We start from the raw sequence: 22,315 nt of genomic DNA, 5'->3' as shown, positions 1-22,315 counted from the left end.
TTGCCTTACTGCTGTTATATATATTAACATTTACAATATATTTGAACCCCTAAAATACAGCGTTACATTTTCTACCCTAAACAATTATAATGTCTTTTAAGAAAACTGAGAATAAATATATTTAGTTTTTAGAATTTACCCACATATTTATCATTTAAGGTGCTCTTCACACTTACTTTTAGATCAAGTTTTCCACCTGATGTAATTTCCTTTCAGTCTGAAGAAACTTCTTTGCATTTCTTACCCTTCAGGTCTGTGGAACCTAATTCTCTCAGTTTTCATATTTCTGAAAATATCTATTTCTTCCCAGTTTTTTTGATGGATAGTTTAGCTGGATATAGAATTTTGGTTTGAAAGTTTTCCCTCCAGGATTAAAAGCAGTTTAAAAAGCCTTCTGGCCTCCAATGTTTCTGATGAGAAGTCAGCTGTCAATCATATTGCTGTTCTCCTGTATATACAAAACATACACACCTTTACATTATGTCTTTTCTCTGGATGTTTTCAAGATTTTATCTTTTGATTTCAGAAGTGTGTCTATGTGCTTGGTGTGGTTTTATTTGTATTTACCCTCTTTGGAGTTCCCAGAACTTCTTAGATTGTTAAGTTTATGTCTTCCCTCAAACTCTGGACAATTTTATCCATCATCCTTTTAAATTTTTTCCTGCCCCCCCCACCCCATCCTTCCTCTCCTTCTAGGATTTTTTTTTTTTTTCTGGTATGCAGGCTTCTCACTGTTGTGGCCTCTCCCGTTGTGGAGTGCAGGCTCAGCAGCCATGGCTTATGGGCCTAGCTGCTCCGCGGCATGTGGGATCTTCCCAGACCAGGGCACGAACCCGTGTCCCCTGCATCGGCAGGCAGACTCTCAACCACTGCGCCACCAGGGAAGCCCCCCTTCTAGGATTTTTGACAGGATGTTACATGTATGTTAACCATGTATTACAGTTAGATGTATGTTAAACAATTTAACAATGTCCCTTCAGTTCACTGAATCTCTATTCACTTTTAATATTTTTCTCTCTGTTCTTAACGTTGGACACTTTCTATTGATGAATCCAAGTTCCCTGACTCTTCTGCCATCAGCAATCTGCTGTAAAGCCCATTCAGTGAATTTTTTATTTCAGTTGTTGATCTTTTCAGTTCAAGAATTTCCATTTGGAGAGACGAGGTGAAGATGGCGGAAGAGTAAGACACGAGATCACCTTCCTCCCCACAGATACACCAGAAATACATCTACACGTGGAACAACTCCTACAGAACACCCACTGAATGCTGGCAGAAGATCTCAGACCTCCCAAAAGGCAAGAAAGTCCCCAAGTACCTGGGTAGGGGAAAAGAAAAAAGAATAAACAGAGACAAAAGGATAGGGACGGGACCTGCACCAGTGGGAGGGAGCTGTGAAGGAGGAAAGGTTTCCACACACTAGGAAGCCCTTTCACGGTTGGAGACTGCTGGTGGCGGAGGGGGAAAGCTTCAGCGCTGCGGAGGGGGAAAGCTTCAGCGCTGCGGAGGAGAGCACAGCAACAGGGGTGCGGAGGGAAAACCGGAGAGATTCCCGCACAGAGGGTCAGGGCCGACAGGCACTCACCAGCCCGAGAGGCTTGTGTGCTCACCCACCGGGGCGGGCAGGGCTGGGAGCTGAGGCTTGGGCTTTGGTCAGAGCGCAGGGAGAGGACTGGGGTTGAACACAGCCTGCAGGGGGTTAGTGCACCACAGCTAGCCGGGAGGGAGTCCAGGAAAAAGTCTGGACCTGCTGAAAAGGCAAGAGACTTTTTCTTCCCTCTTTGTTTCCTGGTGCGCAAGGAGAGGGGATTAAGAGCGCTGCTTAAAGGAGCTCCGGAGACGGGCGCGAACCGTGGCTAGAAGCGCGGACCCCAGAGACGGGCATGAGACGCTAAGGCTGCTGCTGCTGCCGCCACCAAGAAGCCTGTGTGCGAGCACAAGTCACTATCCACAGCCCTCTTCCAGGGAACCTGTGCACCCGGCCACTGCCAGGGTCCGGGGATCCAGGGACAAGTTCCCTGGGAAAACGCACGGCGCACTGCAGGCTGGTGCAATGTCATGCTGGCCTCTGCCGCCGCAGGCTCACCCAGCACTCCGTACCCCTCCCTCCCCCTGGCCTGAGTGAGCCAGAGCCCCCGAATCAACGGCTCCTTTAACCCCGTCCTGTCTCAGCGAAAAACAGACGCCCTCCGGCGACCTACACACAGAGGCAGGGCCCTCAAAGCTGAGCCCCTGGGAGCTGTGAGAACAAAGAAGAGAAAGGGAAATCTCTCCCAGCAGCCTCAGAAGCAGCGGATTAAAGCTCCACAATCAACTTGATGTACCCTGCATCTGTGGAATACATGAATAGACAAAGAATCATCCCAAATTGAGGAGGTGGACTTTGAGAGCAAGATTTATTATTTTTTCCCCTTTTCCTCTTTTTGTGAGTGTGTATGTGTATGCTTCTGTGTGAGATTTTGTCTGTATAGCTTTGCTTCCACCATTTGTCCTAGGGTTCTATCCGTCTGGTTTTTTTTTTCTTCTTGTAAAAAAAATTTTTCTTTCTTAATAATTATTTTTTATTTTAATGACTTTATTTTATTTTATCTTACTTTATCTTCTTTCTTTCTTTCTTTCTTTCTTCCCTTCCCTCCTTCCATCCTTCCTCCCTCCCTCCTTCCTTCCTTCCTTCCTTTCTTTCTTTCTACTTTTTCTCCCTTTTATTCTAAGCCATGTGGATGAAAGGCTCTTGGTGCTGCAGCCAAGAGTCAGTGCTGTGCCTCTAACATGGGAGAGACAAGTTCAGGACACTGGTCACAAGAGACCTCCCAGCTCCACGTAATATCAAACAGCGAAAATCTCCCAGAGATCTCCATCTCAACACCAACACCCAGCTTCACTCAACGCCCAGCAAGCTACAGTGCTGGACACCCTATGCCAAACAACTAGCAAGACAGGAACGCAACCCCACCCATTAGCAGAGAGGCTGCGTAAAATCATAATAAGGCCACAGACACCCCAAAACACACCATCAGACGTGGACCTGCCCACCAGAAATACAAGATCCAGCCTCATCCACCAGAACACAGGCACTAGTCCCCTCCACCAGGAAGCCTACACAACCCACTGAACCAACCTTAGCCACTGGGGACAGACACCAAAAACAACGGGAACTATGGACCTGCACCCTTCAAAAAGGAGACCCCAAACACAGTAAGATAAGCAAAATGAGAAGACAGAAAAACACACAGCATATGAAGGAGCAAGATAAAAACCCACCAGACCTAACAAATGAAGAGGAAATAGGCAGTCTACCTGAAAAAGAATTCAGAGTAATGATAGTAAATATGATCCAAAATCTTGGAAATAGAATAGACAAAATGCAAGAAACATTTAACAAGGACTTAGAAGAACTAAAGAAGAAACAAGCAACAATGAACAACAAAATAAATGAAATTAAAAATACTCTAGATGGGATCAATAGCAGAATAACTGAGGAGGAAGAACGGATAAGTGACCTGGAGGATAAAATAGTGGAAATAACTATTGCAGAGCAGAATAAAGAAAAAAGAATCAAAAGAACTGAGGACAGTCTCAGAGACCTCTGGGACAAGATTAAACGCACCAACATTCAAATTATAGGGGTTCCAGAAGAAGAAGAGCAAAAGAAAGGGACTGAGAAAATATTTGAAGAGACTACAGTTCAAAACTTCCCTAATATGGGAACGGAAATAGTTAATCAACTCCAGGAAGCACAGAGAGTCCCATACAGGATAAATACAAGGAGAAACACGCCAAGACACATATTAATCAAACTGTCAAAAATTAAATACAAAGAAAACATATGAAAAGCAGCAAGGGAAGAACAACAAATACCACACAAGGGAATCCCCATAAGGTTAACAGCTGATCTTTCAGTAGAAACTCTGCAAGCCAGAAGGGACTGGCAGGACATATTTAAAGTGATGAAGGAGAAAAACCTGCAACCAAGATTACTCTACCCAGCAAGGATCTCATTCAGATTTGATGGAGAAATTAAAACCTTTACAGAGAAGCAAAAGCTGAGAGAGTTCAGCACCACCAAACCAGCTTTACAACAAATGCTAAAGGAACTTCCCTAGGCAAGAAACACAAGAGAAGGGAAAGACCTACAATGACGAACCCAAAACAATTAAGAAAATGGGAATAGGAACATACATATCGATAATTACCTTAAATGTAAATGGATTAAATGCTCCCACCAAAAGACACAGATTGGCTGAATGGATACAAAAACAAGACCCATATATATACTGTCTACAAGAGACCCACTTCAGACCTAGGGACACATACAGACTGAAAGTAAGGGGATGGAAAAAGATATTCCATGCAAATGGAAACCAAAAGAAAGCTGGAGTAGCAATTCTCATATCAGACAAAATAGACTTTAGAGACTATTACAAGAGACAAAGAAGGACACTACATAATGATCAAGGGATCGATCCAAGAAGAAGATATAACAATTGTAAATATTTATGCACCCAACATAGGAGCACCTCAATACATAAGGCAAATACTAACAGCCATAAAAGGGGAAATTGACAATAACACATTCATACAAACACATGGAGGCTAAACAATACACTACTTAATAATGAAGTGATCACTGAAGAAATCAAAGAGGAAATCAAAAAGTACCTAAAAACAAATAACAATGGAGACATGACGACCCAAAACCTATGGGATGCAGCAAAAGCAGTTCTAAGAGGGAAGTTTATAGCAATACAATCCTACCTTAAGAAACAGGAAACATCTCGAATAAACAACCTAACCTTGTACCTAAAGCAATTAGAGAAAGAAGAACAAGAAAAACCAACGTTAGCAGAAGGAAAGAAATCATAAAGATCAGATCAGAAATAAATGAAAAAGAAATGAAGGAAACGATAGCAAAGATCAATAAAACTAAAAGCTGGTTCTTTGAGAAGATAAACAAAATAGATAAACCATTAGCCAGACTCATCAAGAAAAAAAGGGAGAAGACTCAAATCAATCGAATTAGAAATGAAAAAGGAGAAGTAACAACTGACACTGCAGAAATACAAAGGATCATGAGCGATTACTACAAGCAACTCTCTGCCAATAAAATGGACAACCTGGAAGAAATGGACAAATTCTTAGAAATGCACAACCTGCCAAGACTGAATCAGGAAGAAATAGAAAATGTGAACAGATCAATCACAAGCACTGAAATTGAAACTGTGATTAAAAATCTTCCAACAAACAATGGCCCAGGACCAGATGGCTTCACAGGCGAATTCTATCAAACATTTAGAGAAGAGCTAACACCTAACCTTCTCAAACTCTTCCAAAATATAGCAGAGAGAAGAACACTTCCCAATTCATTCTACGGGGCCACCATCACCCTGATAACAAAACCAGACAAGGATGTCACGAAGAAAGGAAACTACAGGCCAATATCACTGATGAACACAGATGCAAAAATACTAGCAGAGAGAATCCAACAGCACATTAAAAGGATCATACACCATGATAAAGTGGGATTTATTCCAGGAATGCAAGGATTCTTCAATATACGCAAATCAATCAATGTGATACACCATATTAACAAAATGAAGGAGAAAAACCATATGATCATCTCAATAGAGGCTGAGAAATCTTTTGACAAAATTCAACACCCATTTATAATAAAAACCCTGGAGAAAGTAGGCACAGAGGGAACTTTCCTCAACATAATAAAGGCCATATATGACAAACCTACAGCCAACATCATCCTCAATGGTGAAAAACTGAAAGCATTTCCACTAAGATCAGGAACAAGACAAGGTTGCCCACTCTCACCACTCTTATTCAACATAGTTTTGGAAGTTTTAGCCACAGCAATCAGAGAAGAAAAGGAAATAAAAGGAATCCAAATAGGAAAAGAAGAAGTAAAGCTGTCACTGTTTGCAGATGACATGATACTATACATAGAGAATCGTAAAGATGCTACCAGAAACCTACTAGAGCTAATCAATGAATTTGGTAAAGTACCAGGATACAAAATTAACGCACAGTAATCTCTGGCATTCCTATACACTACTGATGAAAAATCTGAAAGTGAAATCAAGAAAACACTCCCATTTACCACTGCAAGAAAAGGAATAAAATATCTAGGAATAAACCTACCTAAGGAGACAAAAGACCTGTATGCAGAAAATTATAAGACACTGATGAAAGAAATTAAAGATGATAAAAATAGATGGAGAGATATACCATGTTCTTGGATTGGAAGAATCAACATTGTGAAAATGACTCTACTACCCAAAGCAATCTACAGATTCAATGCAATCCCTATCAAACTACCACTGGCATTTTTCACAGAACTAGAACAAAAAATTTCACAATTTGTATGGAAACACAAAAGACACCGAATAGCCAAAGCAATCTTGAGAACGAAAAACGGAGCTGGAGTAATCAGGCTCCCTGACTTCAGACTATACTACAAAGCTACAGTAATCAAGACAGTATGGTACTGGCACAGAAACAGAAATATAGATCAATGGAAAAGGATAGAAAGCCCAGAGATAAACCCACGCACATATGGTCAACTTATCTTTGATAAAGGAGGCAGGAATGTACAGTGGAGAAAGGACAGCCTCTTCAATAAGTGGTGCTGGGAAAACTGGACACGTACATGTAAAAGTATGAGATTAGATCAATCCCTGACACCATACACAAAAATAAGCCCAAAATGGATTTAAGACCTAAATGTAAGGCCAGAAACTATCAAACTCTTAGAGGAAAACATAGGCAGAACACTCTATGACATAAATCACCGCAAGATCCTTTTTGACCCACGTCCTAGAGAAATGGAAATAAAAACAAAAATAAACAAATGGGACCTAATGAAACTTCAAAACTTTTGTACAGCAAAGGAAACCATAAACAAGACCAAAAGACAAGCCTCAGAATGGGAGAAAATATTTGCAAATGAAGCAACTGACAAATCTCCAAACTTTATAAGCAGCTCATGCAGCTCAATAACACAAAAACAAACAACCCAATCCAAAAATGGGCAGAAGACCAAAATAGACATTTCTCCAAAGAAGATATACAGACTGCCAACAAACACATTATAGAATGCTCAACATCATTAATCATCAGAGAAATGCAAATCAAAACTACAATGAGATATCATCTCACACCAGTCAGAATGGCCATCATCAAAAAATCTAGAAACAATAAATGCTGGAGAGGGTGTGGAGAAAAGGGAACACTCTTGCACTGCTGGTGGGAATGTGAATTGGTACAGCCACTATGGAAAACAGTATGGAGGTTCCTTAAAAAACCGCAAATAAAACTACCATATGACCCAGTAATCCCACTACTGGGAATATACCCTGAGAAAACCATAGTTCAAAAAGAGTCATATACCAAAATGTTCATTGCAGCTCTATTTACAATAGCCCGGAGATGGAAACAACTTAAGTGCCCATCATCGGATGAATGGATAAAGAAGATGCGGCAGATATATACAATGGAATATTACTCAGCCATAAAAAGAAACGAAATTGAGTTATTTGTAGTGAGGTGGATGGACCTAGAGTCTGTCATACAGAGTGAAGTAAGTCATAAAGAGAAAGACAAATACCGTATGCTAGCACATATATATGGAATATAGGGGGAAAAGTGTCATGAAGAACCTAGGGGTAATACAGGAATAAAGACACAGACCTACTAGAGACATAGGGACTAGAGACATACATAGGGACATATATACACTACCAAACGTAAAATAGATAGCTAGTGGGAAGCAGCCACATAGCACAGGGAGATCAGCTCGGTGGTTTGTGACCACCTAGAGGGGTGGGATAGGGAGGGTGGGAGGGAGGGAGACGCAAGAGGGAAGCGATGTAGGAACATATGTATATGTATAACTGATTCACTTTGTTATAAAGCGGAAACTAACACACCATTGTAAAGCAATTATACTCCAATAAAGATGTAAAAAAAAAAAAAGAATTTCTATTTGTTTTATTACTGTTTCTATTTCTCTGTTATGATTCTCCAACTGTTAATTCATTTTCCTTTAAGTCCTTGAATATATTTATAATAGCTGCTTTAAATTCTTCATTTGCTAATATCAACATCTGGATAGTGTCAGGATTTGTTTCCATTGCTTGCTTTGCTTTTGAATACGAGTCCCATTTTGAATATGGCTTTTCATTCTTTTTCTTTTTGCTTATATAATTTTTATTGCATACTAGACATTCAGGACGATACATCATAGAAATTTATGATTTTTTTATGTTCCTCTAAAGTATGTTGATTTTCATACTTGAAGGCAGTTAACTTCGTTGGACTCAAACATCAAACTACCTCAGTTGAAATGGGCAGCAGCCAAAACCTCAGATCAGTTCAGTTCTTTGACCTTCTAATGGCTGCTTTTTGCCAGGCATCTTGGGACCTCCTATATATATATGGAGTTTGGCTGACAAATAAGGATTTGTGTGGATTTTATATGCAGAATTTAAGGATCATCCCTTCTGTGTTAATTTCCTTTCTGAGACTTCCTCACGATTCTCCCACCACTCTACCAGCCCAGGATTTTGCCCTCCAACATCTCTATTAAAATGGCAGTTTTCTGCCACCCCATGCCATATGATTGTAAAACGCCCTCAACTATATCTAATCTTCTTTTAAACTATTGTGATAATTTTAAAATATATTCACAAATTCTTTCATGCACCTTTTTGAGAGTTGAAGCTTAACCCACTTCCATTGAGTATACGCTGAACCTGCTGTCTCACTTCTAATAAACTGAAAATATGATAGAAGTGACACTACGTGATTTCTAAGACCAAGCCACAAAAGGCACTGCTGCTGCTTTTTCCTCTCAGTCTCTCTCATCACTTGCTCTGGGGGGAAACCAGTTGCCGTGTTTTGAGGACACCCAATCAGCCTGTGTTAGTCTGCTTGGGATGCCATAACAGAATATCACAGACCAGGTGACTTAAATAGAAATTTATTTTCTCACAATTCTGGAGGCTGGAAGTCTAAGATCAAGGTGCCAGCAGGGTTGCTACTGGTGAGAACTCTTCTCCTAGTTTGCAGGAGGCCACCTTCTTGTTGTGTGCTCACATAGCCTTTCCTCTGTGTGTGTGCAAAGAGAGAGAGCATGCTCTAGTGTCTCTTCCTCTTCTTATAAGGACACTGATCCTATCAGCAACATTTTGTAGTTTTCAGTGTACAAGTCTCTTGCCTCCCTGTTTATGTTTATTCCTGAGTATTTTATTCTTTTTGATGCAATTATACATGGAATTGTTTTCTTAATTTCCTTTCTTATTATTCATTGTAGTGTATAGAAATGTCTTCATCAAATTTTATGGTCACTTTTTACAGTCTCCTACTCTTTGAAGATAATTTCAATTTGGTCTTTCATTTTTTTAAACATAATAAGCATAGTTATTTTATACCTGTTTCTGATCATTCAGATAACTGAAGTCTCTGCAAGTCTGTTTTTGTTGGTTCATACTCATAGTGCCCTGTTCCCTTGTGCCCTGTTCCCTTGTACCCTGTTCCCTTGTGCCCTGTTCCCTTGGTTACTTTTGACTGATTTCTGCTTGATGTCCTTGAAAACTTATCTCCATGAATTCTAACGTAAAGATGTCTTCCTGCACGAGGGTTTGCTATTTCTTCCAGGTATTTACGAGCACTACAGTATATAACTAATTTATATCAAATTCACAGTTTGAAGTTTGTTGGATCACCCAGACAATATGCCTTAGGTTGCAATCTATGTGAGAGCTCTCTTGAGCCACACCTTCTTGGGGATAGGTTGTACTGCTTTTCTTTTTCTCCCCTGCTCCACTAGGCATCAAGATGACCTTCCCTGAATTCCTCTAGACATGGGTTTATACCTGGTTCACACTCCTATTAGTTTCCCATGCTTTCATGGACCATACCCTTTGATTCCTCATCACCCAGTGATTACATCCGGGAAGAACTGCAGATTGCTAAGATGGCCTTGTGGTCAAACTGGCTTTAAAGCTCTGGAAATCCATTCACCTGCTTTTCCACTTTCCCTTTGATTTTGGTCTCATCGTTTACTATCACGTTATCTCTGATGCTTTTAAGGAGATAGGTTTTACATTCTAGCCAGCATTTTTACTTGTATTCAGCAGGAGAGTTGGTCCAAATAACTGAGCCCTCTATTATCAGAAAATCCAGCAGTCACCTTTTTAAAAAACCCTCCCTGCACTTTGCACCCCCTACCACCCTATCTCTCTTTTCTCCTTCCTACTCAGACTTCATAAAATAATTGTCTATATATGCTGTAACCACTTCCACCTCCCATTCACTCTTCAACCTACTCCAATTTGGCTTTTACCTCCAACAGCCCTTTCAAAACTGTTCTAAGCTCACCTATGAGCTCCATATTGTTATTTTCAATGGATTTTCATTGTATTTGATCTCTTAGGCAGAACTGGGGAGAGTGTGTCATTCTCTTCTTGTTAAAACACTCTTTCTTGATATTCATGATATCACATACTTATGGTTTTATTCATACCTCTCCGTGACTGCTCTTCCTTAACTGATCTGGGAGTTAGTTGCAATGGGAGTTAATAGTAAATGCTCTATACTCTGATCTTCCCTTCACTTTTAGAAATTATCTATGAAATTGTAATAAGAGAAGTAGAAATAGGCACCGCAATCTATTTGATAAAGGTATTATGGCATTTATCATGACACAGTTATATCTGACTCTCTCTTATTCCCCCACAGTAAGCTCTTTCAGAACAAGTCCACAACTACACATAAGCACTGAATAAACTGGCTATTGAATAAATCAATGAATAAATAAATGAACAAAGATTAATATGCTGTCGTCTCTACTCTCAATTACATTTCAGCCTATTTCTTGAAGAGCAGACAAAAATCAGGAAAAATTTGCAATGTTTTTACATAGGGAATAAAATGCACTTGCTAGGAATCTATTATTAACACAAAAGGAATACCCTTTAAAATTATATGTAATTTGTGTTCAAAATATCCTAATAAATGATACAGCATAAACGATTTCCAAAATTAAATATGTAAAACTAGAAAAATCACAGTGGTTTTAATCTGAGATAGCAGGTGGGAAGAAGCTTTTCTGAAGTTGGAAATGAGAATTTTACTCTGATTAAAAAAAGGAAATAAAAGCACAGCCTTCTGCTTAATAATGCAGCTTTAGATAGAGGAGCAACCTTCTTACGAATTAATGGAAGTTTAACAGAGTTTTTGTGATCAGGTAGGAGAAACTCCAGGGACAGCTGGTCTTTCTCAAGACAGATGCGACTTATTAGGGTTTCCTCTCTGACCTTTTTAAAATGTAGTGGGGCAGGATACTTAAATTTAATTACACTTGGGCTAAAGCTGACGGTCTATTTCTTAAGTCAGAAATAGCGCAGCAGTAAGATTTCCAGGATATAGGTGTGAAACGCAATCCAAAGGCTTTCTCCAGCGACAAACGGAAGTCTTTCTTGAGTGTTGAAAAAACGGCGTTATCCTAGAGGTAATTTGAATTTCTCTCCAATCGTGACAGAGACGCAAGCTGAAAACAAATGTTAGAACCTAACCCCTGTAGGCCGCCCTCCCCATCGTGCTCAGCCTCAGGCCCAGCCAGGGACCCCGCCGGGGTGTCCAGGCTCGCCGTAGGCTGCGACTCCCACCTGCATGGTGTTCCGCCTCGCCCCTCACACGCCGGTGTCGTCTAACTCCTGGCGGGGACTCCTGGCTCCGACGTCCCCTCGAAGCCACAGGGGAGCCCGCCGAGGTCCTAGCTGTTCCCACTGCCCACGGGGAGGGAGACGGGAGAACAAGGGCCTCTGACGCACGTGCGCCTGGCGCAGCTCTGTTGCCAGGCAACGCGGAGGCGTGGCCTAGGAGGTGGCTGTGGGTACTGACGCACCTGGTCTTGGGCATTTATCCCAAGCAGCGCCTCTTCCGTTCATGATACTGGTGCCGGCATTCCTCCCACCCTTCCCTCCACCACCTCCAAAATCACGCGTTGTTTCCGTGCCTCCGGCACCGTTCAATCCCTGAGTCCTGTCTTCATGGAGAAGTAACAAAATCCTGGGGAGAGAACTCTTCAGAGTAGAAGTTCTTAACGTGGAACCCATAGCCTATATTTGGATAGACTTCAGGGGGTGCGTAGCCCCAGCCCTCGATGCACACATAATTGTGTTGTATGTGTAAATTTTGGGGGGTATTTAAGGACCAGAGCTTTCATCAGATTCTCAAATGGCTCTCTGCCACCACCTTAAAAACCCATTGCTTTAGGAGACAGAAGCTCAGACTTTAGGTAGGAAACCTAGGCAGTTTGGTTCCTTGGTGTTTAGTTGAAGGGAAGGGTGTTTACTGGGAGCTGCCAGGAACATGAGGAAAACATATGATGTTATTGCCAAATAAGGTTATACCCATGGTCACAAAGATGCGAAAAGATTTGGAAAAGAAGGAAAAGTGTTTTTAGTGACACAGTTTTAAACTTGGGCTCAGCACTGGACTACTCGGTCTGTAGTGCCCAGTTAATACAAATCGTACACTCCTAATAGCCTATATGTTTTGTTTTGTGTGTAAAATATTAATATTAAATATAAAATATTTTAAAACATCACACTATTTTTGTAACCATGTTTTGTTACGTTTTCTTCTTTTTCTCATTCCCCTCCTCCTCTCCCCTCCCCCCTTCCTCCCTCATTCCCCTTCTACTCCTCCTCTTTCTTCTTCTTCTCCTTCTTCTTTTTAATAGCAGGGGAGCCCCCCAAAATGTAAGCGGGCCAAGTCTCTCTAGATTCCTGACAGGCCCTGGGAGCTGCTGCTTGAATTAGCAGTCAACTCCCTTTCTTATTTTGACAATCTAAAATCCAGGCTAGTTGAATTACTGTGCATAGCACTAGCTAACACTGCCTATGCATTTAGAGCTTTAGAGCCCTTTTGTTACAGAATTAAGTCCTATAGACCCTGCTCAGCCCCTAGCTGGGCAATGGCTCTCTGCCTTGGCGGGGGGAGGGTTCTTTTTCCATTCACATTCGAGCAGCCAAATAATGAAGCCAAAGCTGAGATCAACGCAGCACAAGCTTTATTCAGTGGCCAAAGAATGCAGAAGCAGGAACTAAGTTCACAGATCTACTTCTTGCCCACGTGTCCAGAGGGCTTTAATTTTAAAGAGTAAAGACAAAGGGAGGAGGAGTGAGGTTAATGATGGGGAGGCATATGCATTAGTCTCCTGGGGAAGAGGCAGAGTTTTTTCCAAGGGAATGGAGTGCCACCCTTTTTTATCCTTTTTTGGTCCTTAATATCCAGTCTTGGCCACCAGTAGGTATGTCATTTAATATGCAAATGTAGTAAAATCAGCATATAATGAGATTCAGGGTCTGTTGGAGGTCAGATCTGTCACCATCTTGGTCCTAGCTGGATCCATCTGGTTTTTGTTTGTTTGTTTGTAGCTTCCTTTTTTATTTCTGGACCCTTTAAAGATTTATGTTAACTCTTGCTAAAAGTGGGGGTTGGCAGGTTTTGAGCAAAGACCTGGAGCAGCTCTGGCAACATTCTCTGTCTCAAGTCTGCATCTCATCTAGGCAATTCATTTTTTAAAGAAGATACTTTTTGTTCTCTTCTGCTCCTTCTTTCTCATGTTCTTCACGTGGGTTGACAAGAAGTGAAATTCAGGGACTCTGTTAGAAAAAGGCATAATTTAAGCTATAATCAGGGGTCATCGTTAGTAAGACAAAGGCTTGTTAGGTACTCTGAACAATGTAAGAACTAATCCTATCCACACAGAGAGCCAGCCTTCTCTAATCCGCCAGCAACCGGCTGGTAGAGTAGGCTGTTATCCAAGAGGCCAGGTCAGAAGGGAAAATCCAGGGGAATCTGAAGGGAAAACCCAGGGGAACCTGAAGGGAGAGAATCTCAACATCCATATGAGGTTAATTGTGCCCACTAGACACTGATTTGATGTAAAAAGTTCACCCACTGTGTTCATGATTCTCTACCAGTAAGACTGCATACTTTTTGGACAAGGCTGGTTGCCTTTCAGATGCTGCAAGGTGAAACAACTAGGTAACTAAGAACCTACTGTATAGCATAGGGAACTCTACTCAATACTCTGTAATGACCTATATGGGGTAAGAATCTAAAAGAGAGTGGATATATGTATATGTATAACTGACTCACTTTGCTGTACAGCAGAAACTAACACAACATTGTAAATCAACTATATTCCAATAAAAAAAAAGATAAACTTAATACTACTACTTGGTAGAAAAAGCTGGCCTCCTGTTATGTTAGTAGCAATAAGACATCTATTTTACAGTGTATATATCAGAACTTGTTTATTGGAATATTGGATGGATCATGGCCAAATCCTCCAACTAGTATAGTTTTAGTTGGTATTCATGTTCTAAGATCGTTAGCTATTTGGTATCCTGGTATTTTGTAAGAGCTGGTGATTTTGTCACTGAAGAAATCCAAATAGAATAAACTAAATTCGCTCATTAAAACTCAGTTCTACTGACTGCCTTTAATAAAAATATCAAAAGAGCATTGTATATGAGTACCATCAACAGCCTCAAGGATCTAAGGAACATAATTATTCACAGCTTTATTATACACTATCTATCATTACAACACTAAGAAAAAATATTTTAAGATGCTTTTTAAATTTTCAACAAATTAAACATTTCAATCTCAATCAACTTTTACTGAGAATGCTTACAACACAGGGATTCTCAAACATGTTAAACTTAGCAAGGATTGTTTTTCAGAAGAAAAAAATGTCAGTACATCTTGTATTCCATAGCGTTGTTTCTGCAGAAAATAGTTGGCATTCTGTTAAAAAAAAATTGAATTTAGATTCAAGTATAAATGGGTATATGAATGTATGTATATAATGAGCATATATACAAGTCTATATACACTTCCTTTATATAGAGACATTTCTATAAATATTTTGTCATGTATGATAAAACTGGCATCTGAGGTATTTCTCAGCTATACTTCAATCTGCATATTTTTAATTATCATTTAATCTCTCTCTGATGAAATGCTTATTCTGTATGCCAGTATTTTCCAAAGTTTTACAAAAATTATTTAACTGTATAAAAGTAGTTTCCTAAAGCTCATTGATGCCAATAAGATTTATGAATATGTTGCATTTATTCCTCATGTATTTGTGACTAAATCATCCTATTTTATATCTAACCATAGTCTAAATAAATATAAGTCACCAGGACAGAGTAAGATCTCAGATAATCAGATGAGAAAAAAAAAGAAAAATTATTATTGAAGTGTTTCTCTATTGACAAGATAAAATGAAATCCTGAGTGAATTAGTATATGTGGGCCCTAATCTTGGAAACAATCCAAATAAAGCTATTTTTCTCAGTTTCAGAGAGAACTTTTTGCTAACTTGATCAAATCATGGATTAAATTCCATTTCACATTTATGAGCACTCTAACACTTAGTTTAGTGTTAAAATCAGACATTTTTTCCATTTAGTATTAAACTATCTTTTGTTCACATTTTATAAAATGCCTCAACATTTGTAATATTATAAAATACAGTTCTTTTCCATTAACTTTTTGTTCTTAGTTCCTTGAAACAGGAAAAATTAGGAATATGATTGTTCATATTCTTTTTTTAAAATAAATTTATTTTTTTATTTTTGGCTGCGTTGGGTCTCTGTTGCTGCACACGGGCTTTCTCTAGTTGTGGCGAGCAGGGGCTACTCTTCGTTGTGGTGCACAGGCTTTTCATTGCAGTGGCTTCTCTTATTGCAGAGCACGGGCTCTAGGCACGCGGGCTTCAGTAGTTGTGGCACGCAGTCTTCAGTAGTTGTGGCTCACGGGCTGTAGAGCACAGGCTCAGTAATTGTGGCTCACGGGCTTAGCTGCTCTGCAGCATGTGGGATCTTATTGGACCAGGGCTCGAACCTGTGTCCCCTGCAATGGCAGGCAGATTCTTAACCACTGAGCCACCAGTGAAGCCCTGCTCATATTCTTGATGTGAACATAACAAGCCTTTGTTGAAACATGAGTTAATACCAAATATAGTTTAAAAATTCAAGTTCATAATTATGCCCCATGAGAACATAAAATTTTTTCTTCACTTTTCCAATATTTGTATCTTTTATTACTTTCTTGTCTGAGTTGGCTAATGCATAAGAACTATATGAAATAAAAGAGAACAGAGCATCCTTGTTTTGTTTCTGATGTTAATAGAAATACTCTAAAATGTTTTACTATCAAGTCTTCTACTGACTTTGTTTCAGACCATTATATAAATATTGTTAATAAAGATTCATCTCTTTCTACAGGATCTTCTTTGAAAACATTAGAAATTGACATGGAACTTCACTGAAAGCATCTACAGGCATACCTCAGAGATACTGCAGGTTCAGTTCCAGTGAATATCTCAATAAAGCAAGTCATACAAATTTTTTAGTCTCCTGGTGCATATAAAAGTTATGTTTACACTATACAATAGTTTATTAAGTGCACAGTAGCTTTATGTCTAAAAAGACCAATGCACATACCTCAATTTAAAAATACTTTATTGCTAAAAATTGCTAACCATCAACTGAGCCTTCAGAGATTCATAATCTCTTTGCTGGTGGAGGGTCTTGCCCAGATGTTAATGGCTGCTGAGGGATCAGGGTATTAGTCGCTGAAGGCTGGGGTGACTGTGACAATTTCTTAAAATAAGACAACAATGAAGTCTGCCACATTGATTGACTCTTCCTTTCAGGGACAATTTCTCTGATAGCATGCAATGCTGTTTGATGGCATTTTACTCATAGTAAAACTTCTTTCAAAATTGGAGTCAATCCTCTCAAACCCTGCTGCTGCTGCTGCTGCTTTTTTTTTCTTTTTGGCTGCAGGATCTTAGTCCCCCACCAGGGATCGGACCTGCACTCCCTGCAGTGAAAGTGTGGAGTCTTAACCACTGGACCGTCAGGGAAGTCCCCCTGCTGCTGCTTTATCAACTAAGTTTATGTAATATTCTAAATCCCTGTCATTGAAATTGTTGTCATTTCAACAATTTTTACAGCATCTTCACTGGTGTAGATTCCGTCTCAAGAAACCACTTTCTTTGCTCAGCCATAAGAAGCAACTGCTCATCTGTTAAAGTTTTATCATGAGATTATAGCAATGCACTCACATCTTCAGGCTCCACTTCTAATTCGAGTTCTCTTGCTATTTCTACCACATCTGTAGTTACTTCCTCCACTGAAGTCTTGAACCCTCAAAGTCATCCATGAGGTTTAGAATCAGCTCTTCCAAACTCCTGTTATTTTAACCTCTTCCTATGAATCAAAAATATTCTTAATGGTATCTAGAATGATGAACCCTTTCCGAAAGGTTTTCAATTTATTATACTTCGCCTAGATCCACTGGAGGAATCACTATCTATGGTAGCTATCACCTTACACAATGCATTTCTTAAATAATAAGACTTGAAGGAATTATTCCTTGATCCATGGGATGTTGTGTTAGGAGTCTTGAAAACAATCTCACTGTACATCTCCATCAGAGTGCCTGGATGACCAGATGCACTGTCAATGAGCAGTAATATTTTGAAAGGAATCTTTTTTTCTGAGCCGTATGTCTCGATACTGGGCTTCAAATAGTCAATAAACTTTGTTGCATAAGATATGCTGTCATCTAGCTTTTGTTTTTCCATTTTTAGAGCACAGGCAGAGTAGATTCAACATAATTCTTAAGGGCCCTAGGGTTTTCTGAATGGTAAGTGAGCACTGGCTTCAACTTACAGTCACCAGCTGCGCTAGCTCCTAACAAGAGTCAGCTTGTCCTTCAAAGCTTTGAAACCAGGCAGTGACTCCTCTCTAGCTTTGGAAGTCCTAGATGGCATCTTCTTTCAATAGAAGGTGGTTTTGTCTACACTGAAAATCTGTTGTTCAGTGTAGCCACCTTCATTAATTATCTTAGCTAGATCTTCTGGATTCTGCTATAGCTTCTACATTAGCATTTACTGCTTCAACTTGAACTTTTACGCTACGAAGACAGCTTCTTTCCGTGAATCTCATGAAACAACCTCTACTAGCTTCAAACTTTTCTTCTGCAGCTTCCTCAGCTCTCTCAGCCTTCACAGAATTGAAGAGAGTTAGGACCTTGCTCTGGATTAGGCTTTGGCTCAAGGGAACACTGTGGCTGGTTTGATCTTTTATCCAGACCACTGAAATGTTCTCCATATCAGCAATAAGGCTACTTCAATTTCTTATTCACTCGTTCACTGGAGTAGCGCTTTTAATATCCTTCAAGAACTTTTTCTTTGCATTCACAACTTGGCTGTTTGGCACAAGGGGCCTAGCTTTTGGCCTATCTCGGCTTTTGACATGCCTTCCTCACTAAGCGTAACCATTTCTAGCTTTCAATTTAAAATGAGAGACGTGTAACTCTTCCTTTTACTTGAGACCTTAGAGGCCATTGTAGGATTATTAATTGGCCTAATTTAAATATTTTTGTGTCTCAGGGAATAGGGAGGCCTGACGAGAGGGAGAGTGACCGTGGAATGGCTGGTCAGTGGAGCAGTCAGAACACACATATTTATCAATTAAGTGTGCCATCTTACATGGGCGTGGATCATGGCACCCCAAAACAATTTCAATCGTAACGTCAAAGATCACTGATCACAGATCACCATAACGAATATAATGATAATGAAAAAGTTTGAAATATTTTAAGAATTACCAAAAAGAGGCATAAGACACGAAATGAGCAAATGCTTTTGGAAAAAACAACACTGATAGAACTGCTCAACACAGGGTTGTCACAAACCTTCAAACTGTAAAAAACATAATATCTGTGAGGCACGATAAAGCAAAGTGCAATAAAATGGAGGTATGCCTGTACTGAGTTGATTGTGTAATTTTTCTTTTAATGGTGAAAATATTTTCATAGACTCCCTGATATTGAACCATCTTAGTTGCTGGAATGAACTTCACTTCATGGGGTCATATAATTCTTTCAATGTATTGCTGAATACTATTTACTAATATTTCTTTTAAATGTTTGCATTGATATTTATAAACAGGATTGACCTACAGCTTCCTTTCTTATGCTAACTTTGTAAGGTTTTGGTATTAGTATTTGCTGACTTCATAAAAATATTTTGAAATTTTTCTTCCTTCTCTGAGCTAGAAAAATCCGAAATTCCTGGTCCTAGTACTCTTGAGGGGAGAGTTTCTAGATAACATTCTCGATTTTTTTTCCAAGGCCATCAGTATGCTTAGAATATTTTTTTCTTTTTTCTGAGGTCAATTTTGGTAGTGTCTACTGTATTGTATATTCTCCATTTTATCTAGGTTTTCAAACTGATAGGCACAGAGATTTGAAAAGAACTCTTATGATTCCCATTTCTTCTGTATCTGTTTTAATTTCCCTCTTTTCATTTGTATTTTTGTATATTTATGGTTTCTTCTTTTCATTGATTAGGCTAGGAAAATTAGGATAGTTTATTTCATTTTTTATAAAGAATAAGATTTTGATAAGAATAAGATTTTTGGTTTATTTACCAATTGTTGTATTTTACTATTTTATAATTAATTAATTTCATCTTTCATTTTATAATTTTCTTCCTCTGCTTTCCTGAGGTTCACCTTGTTGTTCTTTTTAACTTAATGACAAATTCCTAATTCACTCACTTTTTCTTGCTTGATAGTGTTTAAAGCCTTAAATTTTCCACTAAATATGGTTTTGTCAGAGTCCCATAAGTTTTAACGTGTAGTGTTTTCATTATCTTCATTTTCTAGATATTGTATAATTTTGGTGTTATCTTCTTTAGTTGGAAATAACGTGTTTTGATTTTCGTTTCTATGAGAAAATATTAAGAATTTTACATTCTTAAGCTAAATATGTATGTATTAAAGGGTGGAGATAAATTATATGAATGAAATATTTGCAAAAATATGTTCAGCATAGAATCTGCATTGAGGATTACATACAGTTAGTAGAATATAGTTTTATTTCTGTGGTGTAAATTTATCAATGTGCATTTGCATTTAATTTTAAAATTCATAGCCTAATAAGATATTAAGATTAACATATTTATTAAATGTGTAGGGCCATTCAATAGCTACTAAGTGTCTACTGTATCTCCAGCATTGAGGTGGAAACTCTGCGAGTCCCAAAGTAGAAGTCATGCTTTCATGTCTTTCCACATTTTCTTAGTTCTCTGGAAATGGTAAATCACAGCTCTTATAAAGAATCTTTGAATATAGGTCATTTGGAAGTCAGAAATGCATCCAGTCTGTAAGTTATGGCCCACTATTGTGGACACTGATTACCAAAATAAGAACATGATCCCTGACACATTCTACTTGCACAGTAAATGATGATTAGGTCAGTGTCTGCAAAACTGATGACAACTATTGTGACATATTGTGAGGAATGCATGACATGGGCAAAGCAAATCTGGCCCTAAAATACTAGCATTTTACATCATATGAAGTCCTCACAGCCTCTATATTTGCAGTATTTATATAGAATATTAATGTACACATGCAATCAAATAATAGAAATAAACTGAGCATAGGTTAACTTGTGAAGATCTGAAAATGACAGAAATTTTCAAACTGGGTTGAATTGTGATGCACATACCATTTTAAATGTAATCTTCTGACCTTCTTCCATTGCGTGGCTGGAAAATAATAAGTGAGAAACAAATCAATGTAACTAAGGAGAGAAGTTAATTTTCATAGAAAGCAGCCTAATGATCTCGTTGAGTGGTATTATTTCTTCCTTATCTATATCTGTTATTTTCCTCCTTTCAGTCCATTCTCCTCCAATTTATTGTTAGAATTAGTCTCCAAAATGCAAATCTTACCATGTAGCTCTCCTTAGACTTTATAATAAAGTTGTAATTGCTTAGCTAAATATTTCATTGGCTAATATTTCTTTAGCTAAATATTTCATTAGAACTTAAGGAGTAATACATCTTTCAGACACTCATTTCCTACATGAAATGTTATGGAACTAAACTGTGAAATAGGTGAATGTCATTTGGGGTATTTACAAACATGAGTAGTGGATTAGAGAAGAGATCAGAGATGCCATGATATTAAGGCAATAAGGTGGTGACAGAAGTGAATCTCAGACTGTAACACTTGCTGTCAAATATCTTTAGATAAACTATAAAACTTAATTAAAACTTATGAGTTAATGTAAAGAAATGCACAGTGAAAGCATTTTTCAATGTTGATTGATTTTTTAAAAAATATAGTATGTGCATACCCTGAATAAAAAGAATCCTCTACTTTGGTCTATAATAGGACCTTGGAATTCTTCCTGGAAGAGAAAATGAGGGCATTACAAATCAAACAACAGTAAAAATAAGTGCAAATGCTTCTTGAGAGTATAGTTATTTTCAGCTATCATAATTAAACAATGAGGGAATCAAGGACTTGAGTATATAATTCATATCAATAAGTAATTTTTGTATCTCTACTGGAAGAATTTTCAGTGATACTAGCAATATCATCAGCGTGTTGTATTTTAAGGTAATTTCCTTATTAGTCTAACAGATACTATTTTCATGAAATTTGTCAGTTGTACATATATTCATCAATAAGTAGGCAGAGGACATTTCATAGATAATTAACTATATTTAAAATCTCCCCTCAGTAGTTTGTTAGAATGAAATGATTTCTTTACAATACATATTGTATGTGCTAACACATGAACAGGCAAAAATATAAAACAGAATTGTGTCATAGCTAAAATACATAATATATCTATAGAAATTTAAATTGAAATTGAGGGACAAATTTGGTAAACTATATTTATTCAATGAGACTTCAGAAGAGATTTTTCCCAATAAAATTATATTAACAGAAATGGTAATGAAAAAAAAAACCAAATAGGAACAAACTGATTATTCATAATGGATGTATTTTGAAGTGTTTCTTTTCTCAAAATATTTCATTTCAAAGTTAATGGAAAAAAATATTTAACATTTTATGATTTCCATAAAGTTGTTTCTTATAGCTTCCTATTTTCAATAGCAAGTTATAAAAGTATCAGGACAGCAATTATATGAAATTTGTCATCAAGACCTTTTTCAAGTATTCCATAATATAAGTACAATCACATTTTTAGATTCTAAGAAATGGCCCTGACATCTATTAAAATGCTAAAATCCCTTCTTTACAACAAATGTATCTTAAATTCTCAACATTCTATATCTAATTCTCATCCTGATTATTAAATGCCCCCAAATTACTTTAAAGATTGAAATTTTTAATATTTAAAAATGTACACATAGAAACTTTATATGGTTATATAAGAACAGCTGT

General features: G+C 38.2%; 2 protein-coding genes across 2 annotated transcripts in view; both read right to left on the bottom strand.

The window, feature by feature from the left end:
• Positions 1 to 11,771, bottom strand: part of PDCL2 (phosducin like 2) — a 46,458-nt gene extending 34,687 nt beyond the window's left edge. The window contains exon 1 of the mRNA XM_027102891.1: positions 11,676 to 11,771. Coding sequence (XP_026958692.1) covers positions 11,676 to 11,681 — 6 coding nt within the window. The 5' untranslated portion in view covers positions 11,682 to 11,771. The remainder of the gene's footprint in view (positions 1 to 11,675) is intronic.
• Positions 11,772 to 13,069: 1,298 nt separating this feature from the next.
• Positions 13,070 to 22,315, bottom strand: part of NMU (neuromedin U) — a 238,046-nt gene continuing 228,800 nt past the window's right edge. Inside the window, exons 14-16 of the mRNA XM_027102888.1 lie at positions 21,255 to 21,308; positions 20,622 to 20,661; positions 13,070 to 13,679 (exon numbers count right to left, since the gene is read on the bottom strand). Of these exons, the coding sequence (XP_026958689.1) occupies positions 20,626 to 20,661; positions 21,255 to 21,308 (90 nt within the window). The 3' untranslated portion in view covers positions 13,070 to 13,679; positions 20,622 to 20,625. The remainder of the gene's footprint in view (positions 13,680 to 20,621; positions 20,662 to 21,254; positions 21,309 to 22,315) is intronic.

Source organism: Aethalodelphis obliquidens, unplaced genomic scaffold (genome assembly GCF_003676395.1).
Source record: "Aethalodelphis obliquidens isolate GAN/ISIS:26980383/991018 unplaced genomic scaffold, ASM367639v1 scaffold6, whole genome shotgun sequence".
Classification (NCBI taxonomy): domain Eukaryota; kingdom Metazoa; phylum Chordata; class Mammalia; order Artiodactyla; family Delphinidae; genus Aethalodelphis; species Aethalodelphis obliquidens.
The sequence above is the reverse complement of the archived record's forward strand: the minus strand, read 5'-3'. Positions and strand labels throughout refer to the sequence as shown.